Here is a 20,098-nt window from a genome sequence, read left to right as displayed (position 1 = left end):
GACGGGGCCCCCCCCCTTTAGCCGACGGCCCGACCCCCCCCCCCCGTTTAGACGACGACGGCCCCGTTCCCCCCCCCCGTTTAGACGACGACGGCCCCGTTGACACCCACGGCCTCGACGCGATTGACCAGCTTCTTGACGCTCGTCCACTCCTCGTTCTTGAGGCCCTCCTTGCCACCGAGCCCGCCGGCGACCTCGAACACGGTCAGGCAGCCGTCGATGCCGCCGGTGGCGATGCGCCGGCCCTCGTTGGGCTCCCAGGCGAGCTTGTTGAGGCTGCGGGAGAGGCCGAGGCGGGCGGCGGCGTCACCGCGGCGCGGGCTGGGCGTGATGCGCGACACAGGCTCCTCCGTCTCCTTGGCGACGTCCCAGAGCTCCAGCCAGCCGGCGCCGTCGACGAGCGCGAAGACGCTCGGCTTGACGGGCGACCAGCGGGCGTCGTAGACGACGTCCTCGCGCACGAAGTCGATGAGCGGGCGCACGTGGTACCCGTCACTGCCACCACCGCCGCCGCCGCTGCTGGTGGAGGTTGCCCCGGGACCGCTGCTGCTCCCGCCGCCGGTGGAGGTGGCGCCGGGCGCGCGCACCTTCCACAGCTTAACGCTCCAGTCGAGCGACGACGACAGTACGAGGTCGCCGAGGTCGACGGGCCCGCGCGACGGGTGGAAGTCGACGGACATGACGGGCGCGGTGTGCCCGCGGTAGCAGACCTTCCGGTCGACGCCGGCCTTGGCGCCGGCGCGGTCGTAGCGGTGGCAGGGGAAGATGGTGCCCTCCTCGCTGCCGACGAGGAAGAAGGTCGGGTCCGTCTGCGGGAAGGCCAGGCAGGTCGGGCTGACGTCCTCGACGGCCACCTTGGCCGCCTGCGCTGGGTTGCGCAGCTCCAGGATCTCCTGCGGCTGCGCGAAGACGTCCATGCTCCAGCCGCAGACGACGCCGTCGGTCGAGCACGAGATGACGTTGTTGGCGTTTTGCGTGCCCACAATGTCCACCGAGTAGATGGGGTGCGCGTGGCCGAAGCCCGTCAGAGGCGTCTTCTGCACGGGCGCCGCCTTGGCGCGCGTGTCCCAGAGCAGGACCTGGCCGCTGTACGAGCCGCCGACGATGAGGCTCGGGTGGTAGGGGGAGAACTTGGCCGTCAGGATGTCCGACTGCGCGGTGAAGACGTATTCCGGCCGGTCGTGCATGTGCGTGTTCCAGACTTGCACGAGGCCGTCGGGTTCGTGCGGCGCTGTCGGGTTCTTTGTGTACGAGGCCAGCAAGAGCTCGCTAAACTTGGGCGAGAAATCGATGCTGCTGATCATGCGCTTCTTGGACCAGCGCTCATCGTAGAATTGAGCGACTTCCTTTATCCTGGTCTGACCACGACCGCCGGTGTTGCCAGTCTCATCATCATCCTCGTCTAGGTCTTTCCCTTGCAGAGAGTAGTCGGTAAGGATGTCGTACGTTTCTTGGTCAATGGCTCGCTCGATGACCTTGGTTGACTGTTCCAAAAAGTCCACAAATTCGTCCGATCGCGTAACAGCTTCGAGCTCTTCTGAAGTCAGTTCTCGAATTGGGAAGTTGGTCGCAGACGCTTGCTGAGCCTCGGTCCCGTCCGCCAAGCGCTCCTTTGCGGCTCTCAGCTCTTCCTCAACTTCATCGCGAATCTTTTGGCGCAGCTCTTCTTCACGCTCGCGTTCTCGTCTGCTCATTTTCTTCGACGGGCTGGTTAGGGAGCTGGGCGCGTCGTCTTGCTCTGACTGTAAGGATTGCGCTCGCGGTCTCGTCGGCGTCGCCCACCCATCGGTTGTCTGAACTCCCTTACTGTATGAAAAGACCTCTTTCACGGGCGAAGGAGGACATTCGTAGACGGTCGTGAGGGGAACTGTGTTTAGTTGTACGGGCGGCGGCACTGGTGCTGAATGGCCGCTGGGGGGAGCCGCGAACTCGGAGGTCTCGCTGCTAATTCCTCCAGCACTGAGGACGCTGTTTGGGCGACTGCCGCGAGGGGCCGGGGAAGCAGCACCACCAGTCGTAGTCGACCCGGGGCGGCTTTCGCCAACCAGGCTATTTATAAGAGATTCGATTTCACGTCGACTGTCTGCTCTACCTGGCGTGGGCGACACAAGCTGTCGCAGGCTGCAGTTAGCATCTTCACCTTGCCGACCGCGCATTCAGAACGCACCTCACCAGGGCTGCTCATGCTCTGGCGCCCTGCGGACGCTTGGCTAGCGCGCAGCTCTCTTTGTCGCTTCAGCTCGGCGAGCTTCGCCTTCTTGGCGAGGATTTCATCGCGGCGTGATTGCATAGTGATGTTTGGTCTGGCCCATCACCAGCAACAGACCTGGGTAGCTGTATAGGGTGCCCTTGCTGGTAGTAAAGATGTTTTGGCGCTTTATATACTTAGTCCAAATGATGTCGGAAGCTGTCGCAAGAGCAGAAATAATGTCTTCTAGGCCGAGACGGGTTGTAAACGTCGAGAAAAGTCAAGTACAGTATAAGCAGTGAAGGTTGTTCAAGTGGTCATGAATGCCTGGTACAACTGCGACTTGGTAGGACCCTAGTTCTCTCTCTACCTGAGTTAGTCAGTACCTGGTGCTGGGCCACATCTAATTAGCGCCACGACTGCCCCTGGAAGCTCATGTCATTGTGGCTGGTGTTCGCTATCCTGGCCGAACGAATCACGTGATTTCAACCGCCCAATTTTTGAGCCGCTTGTCACCTTGGCCGAGCTTGATGGCGAGCATTGGAAAAACTGCGACTTTTCCCGAGGACAGCAAGCTTCTTCGCATCAATTCACCACGCACTTCTCCAGCACCCTGCGGACCGGGCCAATTGATCTTAGCCGACCACGCCAGTGCCTGTCCTATAATTTCAACAAAGTTGCCGACCGCGACACTCGAGATTCTCGCAATGGCCTCGACAGGAGTTAACGTATGTTGCGCATCATCAATTGCCCTACTCGATGGCAGGATCCGTCGTCGCGCTCGCGGGCCGCGACTCGGCACCGGATTTCGACGGGAAATAATCGCGAAAACGCATACTGATACTGCCTCCTAGGTTCTGCGGTGGTCCGCCCTTGCCGGCGGTCTCTTCTACGGCTTCAGCCACCAGCGCGCCATCACGGCAAACCAAAAGGCCGATCACAGCAAGCACGAGTACGAGAAGAAGCAAAAATTGATAGAGCAGGCCAAGGCCGAATACGCCAAGCAGAAGAACCCGGCCCCGGCCTCGGCTGATAACGGTGCGTCTTGCGGCATTACTTTGTTGCCGGTCTCGAAGCCGGCGGAGAGATCTCTTGACGGTGGAACACCTACTAACAAGCATGCAGTCATCACCGACGTCAACAGCCCCCAGTTCGACCTCGAGAAGTTCCTGGTAAAGGTTGCCAAGGAGAACCCTTAATTTCGCCAAGCGTGGTTGGTGGTAGTTGGAAAGAGAGCGGGAGGACGAGCTGCAATCGAAGCCAAAGGCAACATTGGAGCAGAACTATTCGACAATGCCTGAACGCCTTGCACAGGCCTGATGTATGATTTAAAGCACACTCGCGATGCTGCATAGAAGTTTCCTTGGGTTCGCGTTTACGCAATTGTACAGGTGTAAAATACGCGCAGTTAGACGGTACTAAGAGACCAAAAAGCAAAATATCATCTGCATTTTAATGAAGTAGTCTAAGCAGCGAAGCAGAGTTGATATGCATACGTTATTAGTACCTCTTGTGCCGGCAAGGCCCTGTTGTGAGTTGACTGTGGTGGAGGTTGGCTCAGTGAACCAGCAAATAAGCCAGCCGGCTGTCCATACAACAAACAAATGCCTAAACAACACAATTATGCATTTCACATAATAATAATAATGTTTTAATGTTTTACCAACTTCCGGCTTCAAAATTAGACAAGTTCATAGTTGTCCATTCCAACAACCAGTATGATAACGGGAAAATGTCGGTTGGGCGCAGACCGAACAGACCCACAGCCCCGTGCTGTGGGTGGGCAGTTAGCATTACGCAGTCGGCCAGGCTAACAAAGCTCCAAGCTGTCCTCAGCAGCGTCTTTGGTGTGGGATGCTTGTGTGTGAACCTCCTCCATCAACATCCAGGTGCTCAACAGTCCAGCTTTGCGCACCATGGCGGTCGAAAATCAGGGAACCGCATTGGATGCGGTCAATTCCCACAGCACAAGAACTCTTCTGAGAACCGTCATTCTCTTCCTGATTGCCGGCGCCGCAATTGCCAGCCGTCTCTTTTCCGTCATTCGTATGTCCCTGGACTGCGTGGCACCCTCGCGATGCGCCGCTCTGCCCTTCCGTCATCACCATATCTAATGTAGCTAACACGCAAACTAGGATTCGAGAGTATCATCCACGAGTGTCAGTCTACATGAAACCGGCCGATGTCCGCCTTTCGAATGCTAACTCTAGTAACTATCCAGTCGACCCCTGGTTCAACTTCCGCGCAACAAAGTACCTCGTTGCCAATGGATTCTACAAGTTTTGGGATTGGTTCGATGATCGTACATGGCACCCTCTTGGCCGTGTTACCGGTGGCACTCTTTACCCCGGTCTCATGGTCACGTCGGGTGTCATTTACCACGCTCTCAAGGCCTTAACCGTCCCCGTCGATATTCGAAACATTTGCGTTCTCCTCGCTCCAGCCTTCTCCGGATTGACGGCCTTCGCGTCTTATCTACTTACCAACGAAATGACAACTTCGCCATCGGCTGGTCTTTTGGCTGCGGTTTTCATGGGTATCGCACCTGGTTACATTTCTCGATCCGTTGCCGGCAGTTACGACAACGAAGCCATCGCTATTTTCCTTCTGGTCTTCACCTTCTACCTCTGGATCAAGGCCCTCAAGCTCGGCTCTATGCTTTGGGGTGCCGTCTGCGCTCTCTTCTACGGCTACATGGTGTCGTCCTGGGGTGGATACGCCTTCATCACCTGTCTCTTGCCCATGCACGCCCTCGTTTTGATCTGCATGGGACGCTACAGCACCCGTCTCTACGTGAGCTACACCACCTGGTACGCTCTTGGAACGCTTGCTAGTATGCAGATTCCTTTTGTTGGCTTCCTGCCCGTCAAGACTAGCGAGCACATGCCTGCTCTTGGTATGTTTAGATGACAACTCCCACCAATGGTGATGTGCCGCTAACCTGTCACAGGCATCTTTGGTTTCCTGCAATTCATCGGCTTTATCCAGTATGTCCGCTCTGCCATTTCAGGCAAGCAGTTCCAGACTTTCCTGGCCACCCTGGTCATCGCCACGTTTGGCATTGGCCTCACCGGTCTCGTCGCGCTCACTTCGCTCGGCTACATTGCTCCCTGGGGCGGTCGTTTCTACTCTCTCTGGGACACCAGCTACGCCAAGATCCATATTCCCATCATTGCGTCTGTATCGGAGCATCAGCCCACTGCCTGGCCTGCTTTCTTCTTCGATCTCAGCATGTTGATCTGGCTGTTCCCTGCCGGTGTCTACATGTGCTTCAACGACCTCAAGGATGAGCACGTCTTCATTGTCGTCTATGCTCTCTTTGGCAGCTACTTTGCTGGTGTCATGGTTCGTCTCATGCTGACCCTGACTCCTGTTGTTTGTGTTGCGGCTGCCATTGCGGCCTCGCAGATTCTGGACTCTTACCTGTCCGTTGAGACCCCCACCGAGGCCGAGGCTGAGAAGAGTGCCGAGGCCGCGGCCAAGAAGCCGGGCAAGGCTGGCAGCCTCCGTGGCAGCGAGAAGCCCGTTATTGGCGTCTTCAGCAACGTGTCAAAGCTTTCGGTGGTTTCTGCCATGACCATCTACCTGCTCATGTTTGTTACTCACTGCACCTGGGTTACCTCCAACGCCTACTCGTCGCCCTCAGTCGTGTTGGCTAGCCGCATGCCTGACGGATCCCAGCACATCATCGATGACTACCGTGAGGCCTACCAGTGGCTGCGTCAAAACACCAAGGAGGACGCCAAGATCATGTCTTGGTGGGACTATGGCTACCAGATCGGTGGCATGGCCGATCGCCCCACGCTTGTCGACAACAACACTTGGAACAACACTCACATTGCCACTGTTGGCAAGGCCATGAGCTCCCGCGAAGAGGTCAGCTACCCTATCATGCGTCAGCACGAGGTCGACTACGTTCTTGTGGTATTCGGCGGTCTCCTCGGCTACTCTGGAGACGATATCAACAAGTTCCTCTGGATGGTCCGTATCGCTGAGGGCATCTGGCCGGACGAGGTCAAGGAGCGTAATTTCTTCACTGAGCGTGGAGAGTACAGAGTGGATGAGGGTGCTACCGAGACCATGAAGAACAGCTTGATGTACAAGCTTTCCTACTACAACTTCCACACCATGTTCCCTCCTGGCCAGGCTGCCGATCGCGTCCGCAACGTCCGTCTGCCTAGCCAGGGCCCTGTCCTCAACACTCTGGAGGAGGCCTTTACCAGCGAGAACTGGATTATCCGCGTGTACAAGGTCAAGGACCTGGACAATGTCGGCCGTGACCACGCGGCGGTGGCGGCGTTTGAGCGTGGCCAGAAGAAGAAGAAGGCGGCTAAGAAGGCTGGACCTCGCGCTCTCCGCGTCGATTAAAGAAGCGCAATTTTTAGAGTAAAACGGATTGATTGGTGACAAAATTTACAGGGACGGAGTTACTATGTATGCCGAAAGGGTATATAGGAATGTATATCAATTGTATGATTTTGCCTGATTAAATCAATGCCGGTCGTCGCATTGAAGGCTACCGACAATTGACTGCAGCGTGTTTATGGCTGTTGCGCAAACGGCAGCTGGCAGCGACGACGTTTGCAAAGCGCGCCCACTGCTGGAAAATACCATCACTTTGCACCTCCCACCAACCAGTCACTTGCCATTCACTTTGCCTCTGCATGGAAAATTTGTTCCCGTATGACCTTCAACTTCTAGACAACATCTTGTCCTGCTATACTTCTCGCTACCACAACCTACCGTGATGAATGCCCATTGAGCTTCAAACCTTGCTAATCACCATGGCTGGCGGCACTCAGCGGCAGGTCCTCGCGACTGGTAACGGTGTCTTGTTTGAGGTCGTTTTCAAGAATGCCGACCCCCGAAAGAAGCCAAACGGTGGCATCTCTTTGAGCTACGGAGGCCAGGTCTACAGGTGCAATGACGCGGCGTCAATAGGCTCCGTCCACACCATCTACAATGACGACGAGGACGGCGCTGCTGATTCAAGCAAGTCGGATCACCAGGGCAAAATGAACAGCCAAGGATCCCCGCGCAAGCCAGTTTCGCCATCTGCTTGCCTGAAGAAAATCCCAGGAGAGCCTGTTTTGCGGTCAGCCCCTTCGCTCAAGTCTTCGCCAAAGAAGCTGAAAAGAAGCCGAACGCTTTCGCCCTCGCACCAATCTCGGGCTCGCTCTCTCCTGGCCCCCTTGTCCAATCTTTCGCGAAAGCTAGCAATGCGTCGCCACAGCTATGACGAGGATACGAAGACGAAGCGAGAAAAGAGCCGGGGCCGGGAGGACAAGGCCCGGCCACTACCTGATCGAAGACCTGTTTTGCAAAGCGTTCCGTATAGCTTCCCACAAGTGCCACCGCCACTTGCCTACCAAAATCGATTTCCAATGTACCAATACGTTCCGGCCCCTCAGCACCAACCAGTCTTTGGTGTGCCGCCAATGGCGTATCCAATGACACAAAACGCGACCAACACCACACCCCAACTTCCACCCGAGCTTCAGCAACTCCAAGACCGCATCAACCATGTCACTATTATTTTGGCGGCTAATCCGATCGATCTAAACGTCAAACGTGAATTGAATCGGCTCATCGCGGAGAGAAATTCTTTCCTAGATTCAGCTACAAAGAGAACTGTGCCATCGGCCGCTCCAGGCCCCGTTGAACCGGCCCAACCGAAAGCCGATGATGTCCGTCCCGTTGCAGGACGGGAGCCTGCCGACAAGCCGAACAACAAAAAGTTGCAGAAAAAGGATACAGCTAGCACTGCACCCAGTGATGCAAGCGTTGTGGAAGAGCGCCATATTTGCTCCGGCTGCGGCGAGGAACGCTCGCCAAGCTTCCACAGGAAGCATCCCTTTACGAAGGCCGTTCATAACGTCTGCAGAAAGTGCCGAGAGGGCAAGCGAGCCCATAGCGTCATGAAGCGGTACCACTTTTGTGACAGCTGCGGCATTGTTCGGTCGAAGGAGTACCACCGTCGTTGCGGAAGTGCAAGTTTCGTGTCTGCGCGTTCCAAAATCTGTCGCAAGTGCCACGCACACGGCAGCTATGTAAGTGGCGAAATTGCACCAACATGGACGCCCAACTGACAACGATAGATGCGTCAGTCTACGGACAAGGAATCCCATTATTACAAGAAGCGCGTCAACGGCCGTAAACATGGAGAATTTGCAGATAGAAAGCCAAGTTCCCGTACCTTGCCACCGAGGGATCAGGTCCTTGCTGAGCCTCAAGCGTACAAACAACCAATTCGACAGACTAGCTCCGCAGATAACAGTAGCATTTCCGGCTACGATGGTGCCTCTGACTTGATCTCGTCTACTCGGGACACTGAGCCGCCTCAAATCCCGCATCCTCCTGCCAAAGCAAGCCCTTTCACCAACTACCGCTCTCCGGAAATAAGCGATGAGGATGCCAGCTCCGATCAGCCTGTGTCGCTGGAGAGCAGCTTCCATAGCTTCAGCCCAGGCTCGCCCTCGTATAACGAGCCCGCTGCACCGAACCCCCAGCCTGTCGAGGTTTCTTCTCTCGACGACCCAACCTCCGAGTCGAGCGAGGCGTCGTTCGTGGCACCACAGCACACCACCTCGTCTAGCAACCCATACTACCAGCCTCGCGGCACCGCTGGACGACTGTCTTCGTCGTTTCACTTCACCGAGGCTTCTCTCTGCCCACCTTGCTCCCCTCCGGTTGCGCAGCCCTTCTCTCAAGTCTGGAACTCGTCCTCCCCAGGCGTTTCTCCCGAACGGCCTGACTTTGCTGACAAGCCTCGCTTCGTCGACCGCAACCAGTCTTGGCCAGGTAACCTAAATCAGCCCTCCGCGGAGGCATTCTCCTGCCTTCCCGGCACCGCCCGAAAAGTGTCCGCATCCGAGGGTGCCAGGACGCCGCAGGCAAGCCCGACCGCCCCCGACTTCAACTACAGCCCCATCCATACCGGCGACGAGGGCGAAGAAGACGAAGCAGCCGAGCGCTTCACCACCGGCGCGTTTGGCAGGATCCCATCTTCCTTCAAGCCCAGCCCGCCGTCCTCTCCGTTGGCCAGCTTCAGCGGGCCTATTTCGAACCCGGCCCCCGAGACCGGCAGCGGTTCAAAGGGAGCGTATTACCACGAGCCCAGCGCAGGTGGTGGTGGTTGCGGCAGCAGCGCCGGCAGCTCGCGCAGAGAGTCTTCCGCCTTTGACAGCTACAACCCGGAGCGGCCCGCTTCCCCGTCGAGCTTATCCCTCCCGTTTCGCTTCGGACGGGGACGGCCCAAGTCGTACTCGCGCCGACAGACCCGCGGCGGCGATGGCGGCGGCGAGTTTGCGTCTACGCGCGGGGCGTGGAATATCAACACCTCGTCCTCGGCATCCTCGTTTGCGCGCCACGCCACAGACGGCGGCAACGAGCACGGTCTCGCTCCTCCGGAGCCCATCATCGAAGAGCCATCTTCCCCTGCGCCGAAGTCACCCACCACCACGCCCCTGTTACTCGGTACGTAAGCCCTCCCTCCCATTCTCGTCTCTTTACCCCCGTCCAGTTATACCTTACCGCATCCTCCCCCTCCCCCCCACCTTCTAACCATGACCAAGAATTTCGCCTTGCAGCAGGGGACTTGTCTGACTCGGCCGTCGAATTCCTCACAGGTTCCTCCTCCTCGCCGTCGTCGTCCGCGTGCTCATCCGAGGAGAGCCTACTGCTCGCCTCGCACCTCAACAGTCTCAGCGTGCACAGCAACTAACAACCAACAAAACCCACACAACAATTAAAACTCATCACTACGAAAAAAAGGACATGTTCGTTTTTTTATGCTTTACCTTTACTATATCCGGGAAACCGGAGATCTTGTCCAGACACCGCTTTTGTTTTGCACACATACACACACACACACACACACACACATCTTTTACTGTTGCTTTTTCACTACGTTCCGCTTTTTTGCCCAGCTTTCCTCCCCATGTCGGACTATTCTTACACCAAACTTGTCTACTTGCCTTTTTGCTTGTCATTGCCGGAAACAAATCTTTTTACGCTACGAGACGAGAGGATGATAGCATGTATGATGAACATGAGAAACGAAACACCAAAAACCGAAGTGGGAAATCACCGAGCTTGTATCTTTTTTTTACTTTCTGTTAGACCGACAACTCGATAGACACAATTGCACCAATTCAAATACCATGTTGTAGTGTTGTTGAATTGCCAATCTTGGACTGCTGTGTATGTATGCTGTAGTGTATTGAATGCTAATACATGCTTGCTTGCTTCAAAGACGTAAACCAATTTTTTCCTGAATAGGAGAGAAAAAAGCACCATGCTTCGTCCCTCTTCTCTTCAACCCTGTAATTCCCCAGCCTTTTTTGTTTCCCCCTTAACAATGCCAACGAGTACAAAGCCAATACCAAGACAAACAATGCCCGCTTTTTCTCTCAATAAAAAGTATTCCTTTTCCTTCCATGCCCCGATTTCCAAGACCACCAACAAGAATGACAGAAAAGAAAAGCTCCTGTGTAGCTCCTGTATAGCAAGGCTGATTGCAAAAGCTGTATATGCAATTCTTTGTAAACTCTATCCGAAAACAAGTATCCATTCAAACCTCTTCCTTTCGCATTCACCACCTCGAGGCTTTCGCCGTCGCCGTGGTGGTCGTCGTCGCCGGGGAGTGCCATCTCGATGCTGCTTCTTGCTTCTGCCGTGCCGTGAGGAACGCAATGGCCTCCTGCCTCTTTTCATCGAAGCGAACGTTGCGCTGCCTCTCTTGCTCGACGTTACGCCGCCTGATGGCCGTGTCGGCCGCGTCTTTGCGATGCATCCTGTTCGAGTGCCGCTGCGCTTCGAAGTGCCGGCAGCCGCTGTTGAGCCGATGCACGATGTGAGCCGGGGCCATATCCAGACCTGGCGCGTTTATCATGTCTCGCATGGCGGCCGAACCGCCCCATGTGCACCGGAACGTCAGCTTGGTCTCGTCCGCGCCGGTCCCGTCGTGCCAGATGACGATGGAGTCGCCGTTGAACAGGCGTGTCCAGTTCTGGGAGGGGTCGTGCGGAGACTTGAAGCTCGACGACCTGAGCGACCGCCCGTTGATGCGGATGCCGTTGGTCGCCTTGGTGGAAATCCAAAAGAAGAAGGCATTCTGCTCCTCCTCGCTCAGATTCTCTCGCCACGGCAATTTGGGGTCGCCCGGGTCGTAGCCCTCCTTCCACAAGAGTGCCCTGAAGGCATACTTTGGCACCTTGGTTACCGTCTTGTGCTCGTACACATTGGTGTTCTCCGGCCCGCGGCCAAACGAGACAAGCGGCTCCGTGACGGGGATTGAGATATCACGAATGCCTGATGTCAGGTCGCTCTCAAACATGGCCGCCATCTCTGAAGTTGATATGGGCACCACCAGCTGCGAGAAGCGCGGCACGTCCTGTGAGCCGTCGGAGCCCAGAGCTGGCATCTCCCCTGCGCGCGGCGTGCTGTCGCGCGATGGCAGCGTCGCGCTGTCCATCACCTGCGGAATGTGCCGTGGCGTGGGCGGGAAGTATTTCATGGCCAACGCCCACAGCGGTGTCTTGCCGGGCCGGAAGACTTCATTGCGCGCGAGCGCCGTTTCGTTGAACCTCATCAGTTGCTGCTCCGTCATCTCCGGGTAGTCAAGGTGCCTGCTGGCCAGGTCGTTGGTCCAGAACGACGACTTGATGACCGGCAGATCACTAGATCGAGCCCCGAGCGGGTTAATAGGAATCATGCTAGCCAGTAACTTGTACTCTTCTATCATCTCTTCGGTAATCGCATTGTCCACATGACCCTCTGACCGCAGTCGCTTGATCGTCGGTTTTCCAGGAGGCGTATTCTTGTCAAACTCATCGCTCGTTTCGACAGATGGGGGCTTCCTTTTACTAGTGTTCAGGTCCACCGAGGTCATAGACTGCGGAGGAGAGGACAAGTTCTTCTTAATCTTCTTGTCGTCGCCCCCGAGGCTCTGCGAAGCGACTTCCTCCACGAGGCTCTGCAGCTGGTCCATAGATTGGTTCTGGGAGATGGATAGACCAGCCGGATTTGGCCCATCGCCTGCAGAAACCCTTTCTGAGAAGGACTCTGCCGAGTTGTACGCCTCATCAATCATGGGGTCCGACATGCCAGGGAGAGGCAGATTGCCCTGACCCGGCGGCAAGTTCAGGTACTCTTCCGGAATAACGCCAGAGCTGCCAATAGCCGAGACACCCACTTCGCCAAACAGCCGTGGTGCCTGTCCTCCTGGTGGCAGCACGATGTCACGGTTTTCCTGGTCCGAGTCCTCGTCCATGGAGTCGCTAACTCTGTCATCCTCATCATACTGTGGCTGGGAAAGCTGCGATGACTGGCCGGGGTTGTCCTCGTCGTCAGTAACCTCGTCAAATGACTGCGACGCCTGGATCGTCTCACCAAAATCAGCCAGCCAGGGATGATTTTGCAGCTCGTCCACGGTCGCGCGGTGTTCGGGTCTCCGCGTGAGCATGGCACGGATAAAGTCGATGCCCGCCTCGGAGACACCGCGCTGCCGCAGTGGCGCAATATTCAGATTCGTGGTCATGATGCGATGAAGAAGCTCCGAGGGGCTAGAGACGGAGCGGGCAGGATATGGGGCGGCCCCCGTGAGGCAGAAGAACAATACGCCACCAAGAGACCAGATGTCGACGGCGTGGCTGTATCGCTGGCCTGGGGCGCGGCGCGAGGGCCTACCTCGCGTGCGGTGACCAGTTTCGTCGTATTCTAGATACTCGGTGTAGACCTCGGGCGCGCAGTACAGCAAGGTGCCGCAGAAGGTGCGCAGGAAGGTCTGCTCGCTGTCAATCATCTTGGAGAGACCAAAGTCTGTGAGCTTAACTTCGGGTGGTTCCAGCGAGTTGACGAGGATGTTGTCGGGTTTTATGTCGCGATGGGTAATGTTGAAGTTGTGCAGGTAGCGCAAGGCGGAGAGGAGCTGGACGGCGAGAACCTGGGTTGTCCTCTCATTAAAGGGCCCGTGTTCAGCAATGAATTTGCCGAGATCGCCGTAGGCGACAAACTCCATGATGATAATCAACAAGCGCTCGTCCCAGTCAAAATTCTCAATATATCGTACAATGTTAGGCTGGACTTGTGTGTTAGCAGAGACACAGATGATTCTCGGCGCGCACAACGTTGGGTTGAGAGAGGGTTGTGACTTACATGATTAAGGCGCTGCATGATGCGCATCTCATTTTCCACCTTTTGGTCTAGGACGCCGTTCTTGATAAAGTGGCGCTTTTCGAGCTCCTTGGCGGCGTAGGGGCGGCCATCATACTTTGCCGTGACCTTGTACACCACCGCAAAGGCGCCCTTGCCGACGGAGCGCTGCTTGTTGTACTTGCCCGAGCCGGTCCACTCTTGGATGCTATTCTGCTTGACCATATGCGGGGCCGTCAACTGCGTGGTGACCTGGGGCGGCCGTCGGGTGGCGGCAGCGGTTGTCAGGGGTTGGCCGGCGGTTGTCAGAGGCTGGCCGGCGGTGCGGAACAGGTCGACATGCTGGGCAGGCTGTAACGGGGGGTTCACCGGGGGCGCGCCGCCCTCGATGGGAAGGCGGTGGCGCGCAAAGTAGTCGGCGACCTTTTGATTGTAGGCGAGCTCGTAGGCGCCATCGCGGCGAGGAATGCGGACGCGAAAGGTCAGGTCGCGGACATGTTCCTGCAGGAAGATGTTGATGACGGAGCCCGAGGACAGGACCCAACGGCTGGCCAGGTGCTGCCGGGGCATACCCGGCTTGGGACGAGCGGCGAGCAGTTTGCTGTCGATAAAGGTGCCGTTGGTGGACTGATCCTCGATCATGACATTGCCAAACTCATTGACGTAGATTCGAAAGTGAATATTGCTGACGCGGCGCAGAGGGTCATTGGTGAAGACGACGTCGCAGCGGCCCGGGTTGCGGCCAAAGGTGAAGCCGGCGGGCGGGTTCTTGGGAGCGGTAGACAGGCGCAAGATGATGGCGTGGGCGCCGCCGGCGCCTGCGATGGCATCGGCGGTGTTGTGTGACTGGAACTGGCTTGCGCGGTCCTCGAGTTCGTAGTTGGGCTCGACGCCGTCTGCAGCGTCGCGGCCGATGATAAAGGGCGACCGCTCGCGGACGAGGCGCTGAACCTCGGACTGGGCGGACTGGGAATGCGGATAGAGGATGCAGACAATGTCGGAGATTTCGTCGTCGGTAAAGCCTGTGTTTTGCTGTCCCATGCGGCGCGGGTCGACGATTTGCTGCGTCGCGGCTGCGGGATGGGATGCGGTCAGTGGGCAAGTTGCCAGGCAGAGACGGAGGCAGAGGGCAGGCGGGTGGACGTACCTTGAGTTGGCTCCTCGCCTTCCATTTTGTTATACAAGCTCTGGCCAAGGGAAAAAAGGACCGAGCAAGCTTAACAATGGAGGCGCAACTGGGATTGTTGTGCAAAATGGGTAGGCTTTTTCTGCCTGCTCGACCAGTCGGGGGGGGGGGGGGGGGGGGGGGGGCAGAAGGCACCAGCGAGGGGCGAGCAAGACGGCAGGACAGAAGAAAATTCGAACCAAGAAAACGGTCAGTATACCATTGTTGAGTCGACTTCGGATAGTGTGGTCCAGAAGAGCACAAAAAGAGAAAATAATAATAAACAAGTCTTGCGCCCCGGCTTCTGGAGATCTCTGTGGCACTTTGAATGAAGGCCTTCCAGAAGCGCCAGACTTGTTCCAGGTGGTTGTTCTGTAGAAAGATGGATTGGCTGTGGCTGGCCGGTGGGAAGTGGGCGGCTGAGCTTTACCAGTAGCTCACTAGCTTCAGTTCAGTCATGGCGGGGTCGTTGCTGCTTCATCAGTAATAATAAACGACACAGCTGCGTATGTATGTACATAGCTCAGGAAGGGTGCCATGATTCTAAACCATGTATGTAGACGTGACTTGTATATCGTTTATTACTAGTTGGTCAATTAAGCATAAAAAAGTGTCCAAGATGCTATGATGAAAGAAAAAAACGTCGCTCCGTGCCCATGACTCCCAATGATGCAAAATCCCATGCGAAAAAAAATGACGTTGGTGACTGTTTCTTTCCATGATCTGTCTGGCTGTTTCGTTCCTGTCGCGCCATCACGGCTCCTTGCTGTTTTCTATGCAGAGAGCGGCGACCACGCTGATGTCGTCCATCTTGCCTATATCCTCCGTTGTTAGCATGTCGGCTTCATCCCTCTCCGCGTCGCGACTGCCCACACTCACCTCCTTCGCTTGCAAGGCCCTCCTCGATGGCGTGCTCCATAAACGGGCTCTGCGCGTACGGATCCGAGGCGATGTTCCTGGCGGCTGCGACCAAGTCCTGCGCCGCCTGGCGCATGCCACCTGCCCGTCCACCACGACGACGCGCACTCTCCGTCACGTCCTCAGTTGCCGATGACGACCTTTCCCAAGTATCGATGCTCTTCGCCACAATTTCGACAATCTCGTGCGCCCACAGATTGTCGATGACGCCGTCGCTCATAGCGAGGACGACGTCGCCGACCTGCAGCTCGACGCGGTCTACGACGGCGTTTTCCTCCGGCGTGTCGGGGCTGTTGGTGCCGAGCTGCCGTGGGCAGTCGAACCAGTGCCATTGCTCCGTCGTCTTGAAGACGATGGACCGGTCTTGCGGCCGCACCACCATGACCTGGCAGTCGCCAAGGTTGGTGACGTACAGGACCGGGACCACGTGTGGCGACGAGGTGTCAGTACCGGTATCGGTGCCGGCCGACGTCGAAAAGTGTAGCTGCGCGCCGCAGGCCGTCGTCGTGCCTTGCCAGTCGTGTGCCCCGGTCGCTTCAAGCGTCCTCTTGTACGCCGTCGAGAGTGACGCGACCGGGTGCGGCCCCGCGTCGTCGGCCGCTTCCCCGCCGCTGCCGCACGCACGCATCAGGTCCTCTTCGACAGCCGACGACCAAAAATGGAGTATAAGCCGAGCCCATAGCCTGTTCAGCTGGTTAGCCATGCTACCATTGCGGTCCGCTTACTCATCCGTAAGGGAAGGGAGGGGGGAAAGAAGGGGGCAAGGGAAGACCGTACCCAGCATGGCCACGCGGTCGAGTCGCCCAGGCTCCTACGCCGTCGTTGGCGCATATGAAGAAGTCGCTCGCGTAGATGGCGTCGTCGCCGTTGGTGAGGCCGCGGATCTCCTCGCCGTCGACGACGGCGCGGTGCGTGCTGAGCGGGTCCGAGAAGGAGGCGGACGGTCGCGAGAGGAAGGGCGGGGGAAACGGGCGCGGCGGGCGCTTCGCAAATACCCCGATTCCCGTCTCGAATCGAAAGGGAAGCCGCGGCAGCGGCGAGGGCGGGCGTCGCACGGCGTCGCCCGCAGCATCTTCATCACCGCCGTCGTTGGGTCGCTCCTCGGGGAGCGTCGAGTGCGTGCGGGCGCGGCTGATGCCACCCCACGACGATGCGAGCACTATGTGCAGTCGAGGCGAGGGAGGATGGGACCGCCATGAAGTCGCAGGCGCCGGGCGGCGTAATATTCGCATTCCGGCCGCATATGCTAGAGCCGACCCTTTGGGGGTCGCAAACCGTGGACCGTGGCCGTCGACGGGTTCTTCGCTTGCCCGGGATTAGAGGCAGGGGTATCTCGCTGGTGTAAGAGTGTGAATTGCGTTGGTTCGTGCTGCTGTTGAACGGCGAAAAAAAGGACTTGAGATTTTTGTACGACGGAGGCCTGCCTAATGCTTCGGCGCCGGCCGGCACTGCACGTGACGGCGCGATAGGCCAGAAGCGCACTGAGCGAGTCGAGGCTTATCAGTGCGGAGGTTTAACTATCTATTGGGTACAATAAGTTTCTTTGGTTCATCTTATCAATTTTCATTGCGTTGCTGTACTGCCACGTTTCGAGTTAGAAATCAGTAATCCAGGTTTACGTCGTTCAGGTTTTGATCGCTGCTTTCACAGCTTAGCTGGACATTGATGCCAGCGAATTCTTTTGGGCGTATTCGTATTATCAGACACGTCACGTTCAACATTAGGCGATGAATCGAATCAATTGACAAAGCATTTTAGCTGTCGTCCATCAAACACAATGTAACTTTACCTCTATCTCTAGGCCGATACCGGGGGCTTATTCAGGTCCCTGACCCATGACTTCCGGGTAGGGTAAGTTGGGCAGTGATGGACGATGCCAACCAACAAGTGGGACAATTAAGACTGGAGGAGAATGACGTCACTACAGGGTCTGTCTCAATGCTACGGATACTTGTCCAGGGCATGGAAATGAGAGGAAAACAAACGCGAAACAGTTTTGATAAAAAAAGATGGCCATGGAATGGGGAATGTAACGCGGCAGCATGTCTCAACCAAGCTATGCTGGGCGGCGTAAACACGTAGAGGTGCTATTAGTATGCTACTAACTATAGTACCAAGTAAGTTAGGATGATGTGTTGTGCTGGTCGCGGGCTTGGGCGACTAATTAGCCTCGGTCTTGTTCACGCCTGTTGCTATGTATGTAGGTAGGAAATGGCGTGCAAATAGGCCGGGAATCTCGTCTTTTCACGATGCTCGACCATGCAGAAGTGGCTGACGCCTGACGCCTGACGCGTGCTAGCCTGGTTGCTATTATTATTGCACGAATAGCAAGGGAAAGCACTTGGTAATTTCGTATGAACGAGTTGGTAATAAAAAGCGCGGATGGCGTTTGCCATAGGGGAGGGTAAAGATAGGGTGGCTTTTACATAATCTCAATTGGCAGTCGACTTGTTTAATGATTGAAGTACCGTACTATTATGATAGTTGTTTGGAGACAGAATATCGCAAGATATGGAAGACAAGGTTGTGAATAGCATGGCAGGCCAATCAAAATTACATCATCCCATGCTCCAGCTGGACAAGGGGCCATCCCATGGCAGTGTTGGAGCATGGGGCTTGGGCGAGACTTGCAGATTCGGAAGCAGCTGCCCGCCTCAGGGTTTCTTCCAAGTATTCGCATCCGCAGGAGCTTCGCCTCGGCTGGGCAGATGCAATGCACATGGTGAGCGCATCCATGCATCACCGCAGTCGCAGCCGCAGCAGCAGCATCATCAACCAAATCTCGTGCCCTCTCCTGCCTGTCCACCCCCAGGCGGACACGCAAGCTCTTGGAGATTTATTGTGGGGGGATTGATGCAGAGTTGGCCGTACGATGGCAAGATGCGCGAGTGTCAATGGCAGATGGGAGGCGGGGATCGGCCACAAAGAGGTCGAGGCCGCGCATCAAAGAAATCTACGGAGTACCTAATTACCTGTCAACCTTTGTAGCAAAAGGTTATTAGCAAGACGGGAGGGCAAAGGAATCATCCCGAGAAGATTTGCCAAGCACAAACCAGCGTAATTCATTTTATGCGATTAATTTTTTATTGTTTATACATTTTAACTTACTAGCATGTACATAGGTTAATGATGATGGGCGGCTTGACCATACATGGCCACCTTGGCGATGCTTGCGGACGCCAAGGATGAGGCTTATTGCCAAGGACGCGCTGGCCAAGCTTTTCTTGTGCCACCGACTTGAGTGAATACCCACTGACTGACTGCCACCTGCAAGCGGCGGCACGGCGGGCACTGGGCCAAACCTTTGAACCTTTTGAGTTGCGGCGGCCCGGCCGGAGGGTGGTGGGTTTGACGGGTTCAAGGTCGGGTCGTCATGGACCTTCTGGATGGACTGACTAGCGATTTTGAAATTTGCTTGCGTGGCGCAAGAGTCAATCTATTACTGTAACTGGAAGAGGAAGAAGCGGTTGGGAAGTGGGTATGGTGAGGCTCAGCATCGCATCGGTTTGGCAAAGTCCATGGCTTTTTGGCCAAGCCAAAATTTATCGCTACATATGGGATAGCAAGAAAGGAAGTGGTTTGACGCTGACGGATTAGTTCCCGGCGAGTCTGCGAGCAGCAAGAGTACTTATTAACCCCTGCTGACGGGAGGAGGAGCGTCACAGATGGCGTCTGCATCCAGCATCTGTACCCAGTAGTTAGGTATCGAGGCCGTCACTGTGCATGTATGTGCCGTGACTCCGGGAGTCCGCTTGTCCAGTCAGTGGCTTAGCGCCCGATGGCCCTGGCGCATGAGCACTTTTTGATTGATTGATTGATGGATTGATTGATTCTTGCCATTGCCACGCGGCGGGCCATGTATGTACGTAACGGGCGGCGCCTATACATGCAGAGAGAAGTATCGCCATGGTTGGTTGGATGGCTGGCGGCATGTTGAATAGTCCAACCAGTTGCCCGTATGGGCGAGCGCCATTTTTTTTTCTGGTTTGCAAGGTAAAAGGATAAATGGTTCCGGAAAGCTCGGGGCTTTTTAAACTTCCCCGCAGCCCATCTTCTGCGGCAAGTCGCGGTGAGGACCAGGGGAACATAGGTATCCTTTTTCATGCATTGCGTAGTGTTTTGTGGTTTTGTCCCGTCATGTTCCAATCACGGCCAGGGTTTCCTGCTCCAGATGTTGCAAGTCTGCTTGGATGAGATGGATGCGGATGCGTAACATGTCACAGCAGCCGCCAGCTTGTAAAACAACCCAACCAACCCCTGGTGTCTCCAGTGGGCACCGGGGGAAGCACCAGCCAGCGCCTTGGTCTTGTTCGCCATTGATGTTCTGGGTGTTAATTGTTCCTTTTATTATTTCTTAATTTTATTTTACCTTGTTTACTTTTGTCTCGTGTGTGCTGGGGCCGCAAATCGATCTTGGAACAAAAAGGAAGGATCCGAAGCAGTGGTGCTACGGCGTCTCGCTTGTATGTGCGCCCCAGCCATCCATCCATCCATCCATCCCTTCCATGATGCCCATCCGATTGCTCATCTGTGACGTACTACACTTTTCCGCACTTCCTGGGGGAACGGGGAATTGAACAAGGCGCAAACGGGCTGGGGAATAGCACGAGTCAAAATCAAAAGTGTATCCGTGTCGTGGCAAGTGTCTCGTTGCGTAGCAAATATTTTAGGTT

General features: G+C 56.1%; 6 protein-coding genes across 6 annotated transcripts; 3 read left to right on the top strand and 3 right to left on the bottom strand.

Moving 5' to 3' along the window:
- Positions 1-80: 80 nt before the first annotated feature.
- Positions 81-2,290, bottom strand: ISF_00023 (cytoplasmic dynein 1 intermediate chain 2; the record flags this gene model as incomplete). Its single annotated transcript, XM_018843630.1, has 2 exons — positions 81-2,111; positions 2,168-2,290. The coding sequence occupies 2 exons, from the start codon at positions 2,288-2,290 to the stop codon at positions 81-83; spliced, it is 2,154 nt and encodes a 717-aa protein (XP_018708080.1).
- Positions 2,291-2,895: 605 nt separating this feature from the next.
- ISF_00022 (ATPase, F0 complex, subunit E) lies at positions 2,896-3,387 on the top strand (the record flags this gene model as incomplete). Its single annotated transcript, XM_018843629.1, has 3 exons — positions 2,896-2,916; positions 3,043-3,226; positions 3,314-3,387. 3 exons carry the CDS (start codon positions 2,896-2,898, stop codon positions 3,385-3,387), a joined length of 279 nt encoding a protein of 92 aa, XP_018708079.1.
- A 717-nt stretch (positions 3,388-4,104) lies between these two features.
- On the top strand, positions 4,105-6,556 carry ISF_00021 (oligosaccharyl transferase STT3 subunit; the record flags this gene model as incomplete). Its single annotated transcript, XM_018843628.1, has 4 exons — positions 4,105-4,234; positions 4,324-4,347; positions 4,410-5,084; positions 5,139-6,556. The coding sequence occupies 4 exons, from the start codon at positions 4,105-4,107 to the stop codon at positions 6,554-6,556; spliced, it is 2,247 nt and encodes a 748-aa protein (XP_018708078.1).
- Positions 6,557-6,972: 416 nt separating this feature from the next.
- Positions 6,973-9,911, top strand: ISF_00020 (hypothetical protein; the record flags this gene model as incomplete). The annotated part of the gene is made up of 3 exons (XM_018843627.1): positions 6,973-8,238; positions 8,287-9,664; positions 9,781-9,911. The coding sequence occupies 3 exons, from the start codon at positions 6,973-6,975 to the stop codon at positions 9,909-9,911; spliced, it is 2,775 nt and encodes a 924-aa protein (XP_018708077.1).
- An 870-nt stretch (positions 9,912-10,781) lies between these two features.
- On the bottom strand, positions 10,782-14,514 carry ISF_00019 (Serine/threonine-protein kinase domain protein; the record flags this gene model as incomplete). Its single annotated transcript, XM_018843626.1, has 3 exons — positions 10,782-13,268; positions 13,346-14,415; positions 14,490-14,514. The coding sequence occupies 3 exons, from the start codon at positions 14,512-14,514 to the stop codon at positions 10,782-10,784; spliced, it is 3,582 nt and encodes a 1,193-aa protein (XP_018708076.1).
- A 746-nt stretch (positions 14,515-15,260) lies between these two features.
- ISF_00018 (Protein phosphatase 2C-related protein) lies at positions 15,261-16,657 on the bottom strand (the record flags this gene model as incomplete). Its single annotated transcript, XM_018843625.1, has 3 exons — positions 15,261-15,322; positions 15,387-16,108; positions 16,203-16,657. 3 exons carry the CDS (start codon positions 16,655-16,657, stop codon positions 15,261-15,263), a joined length of 1,239 nt encoding a protein of 412 aa, XP_018708075.1.
- Between the last annotated feature and the right edge of the window lie 3,441 nt (positions 16,658-20,098).

Source organism: Cordyceps fumosorosea (genome assembly GCF_001636725.1).
Source record: "Cordyceps fumosorosea ARSEF 2679 chromosome Unknown scaffold_1, whole genome shotgun sequence".
NCBI classification, from domain to species: Eukaryota; Fungi; Ascomycota; class Sordariomycetes; order Hypocreales; family Cordycipitaceae; genus Cordyceps; species Cordyceps fumosorosea.
This window is presented reverse-complemented; position numbering and strand designations above follow the sequence as displayed.